Here is a 445-nt window from a genome sequence, read left to right on the forward strand (position 1 = left end):
GATGATGGGGGTGAGGATGACAGTGATGATGATGGTGATGGTGAGGATGATGGTGATGATGGTGATGGTGAGGATGATGGTGATGATGATGGTGATGGTGATGATGTTGATGGTGTTAACGGTGATGATGTTGATGGTGATGATGGTGATGGTGAGGATGATGGTGATGATGATGGTGATGGTGATGATGTTGATGGTGATAATGGTGATGATGTTGATGGTGATGATGGTGATGGTGAGAATGATGGGGATGAGGATGATAGTGGTGATGAGGATGGCGATGGTGATGCTGATGATAGTGATGATGGTGCTGGTGATGATGATGGTGATGGTGATGATGGTAAGGATGATGGGAAAGAGAATGATATTGGTGATGAGGATGGTGATGGTGATGCTGATGACAGTGATGATGGTGATGATGAGGATGATGGTGGTGATGATGATG

The 445-nt window shown here is 45.4% G+C and overlaps 1 protein-coding gene across 1 annotated transcript in view; it reads left to right on the plus strand.

Annotated features, from left to right (window-relative positions):
* Positions 1-88: 88 nt before the first annotated feature.
* LOC124892229 (spore wall protein 2-like) overlaps positions 89-445 on the plus strand; it is a gene marked incomplete at its 3' end in the record, with an annotated part of 1342 nt that continues 985 nt past the window's right edge. The window contains exons 1-2 of the mRNA XM_047403600.1: positions 89-151; positions 241-433. Of these exons, the coding sequence (XP_047259556.1) occupies positions 89-151; positions 241-433 (256 nt within the window). The remainder of the gene's footprint in view (positions 152-240; positions 434-445) is intronic.

Source organism: Capsicum annuum, unplaced genomic scaffold, assembly GCF_002878395.1.
Source record: "Capsicum annuum cultivar UCD-10X-F1 unplaced genomic scaffold, UCD10Xv1.1 ctg44977, whole genome shotgun sequence".
NCBI classification, from domain to species: Eukaryota; Viridiplantae; Streptophyta; class Magnoliopsida; order Solanales; family Solanaceae; genus Capsicum; species Capsicum annuum.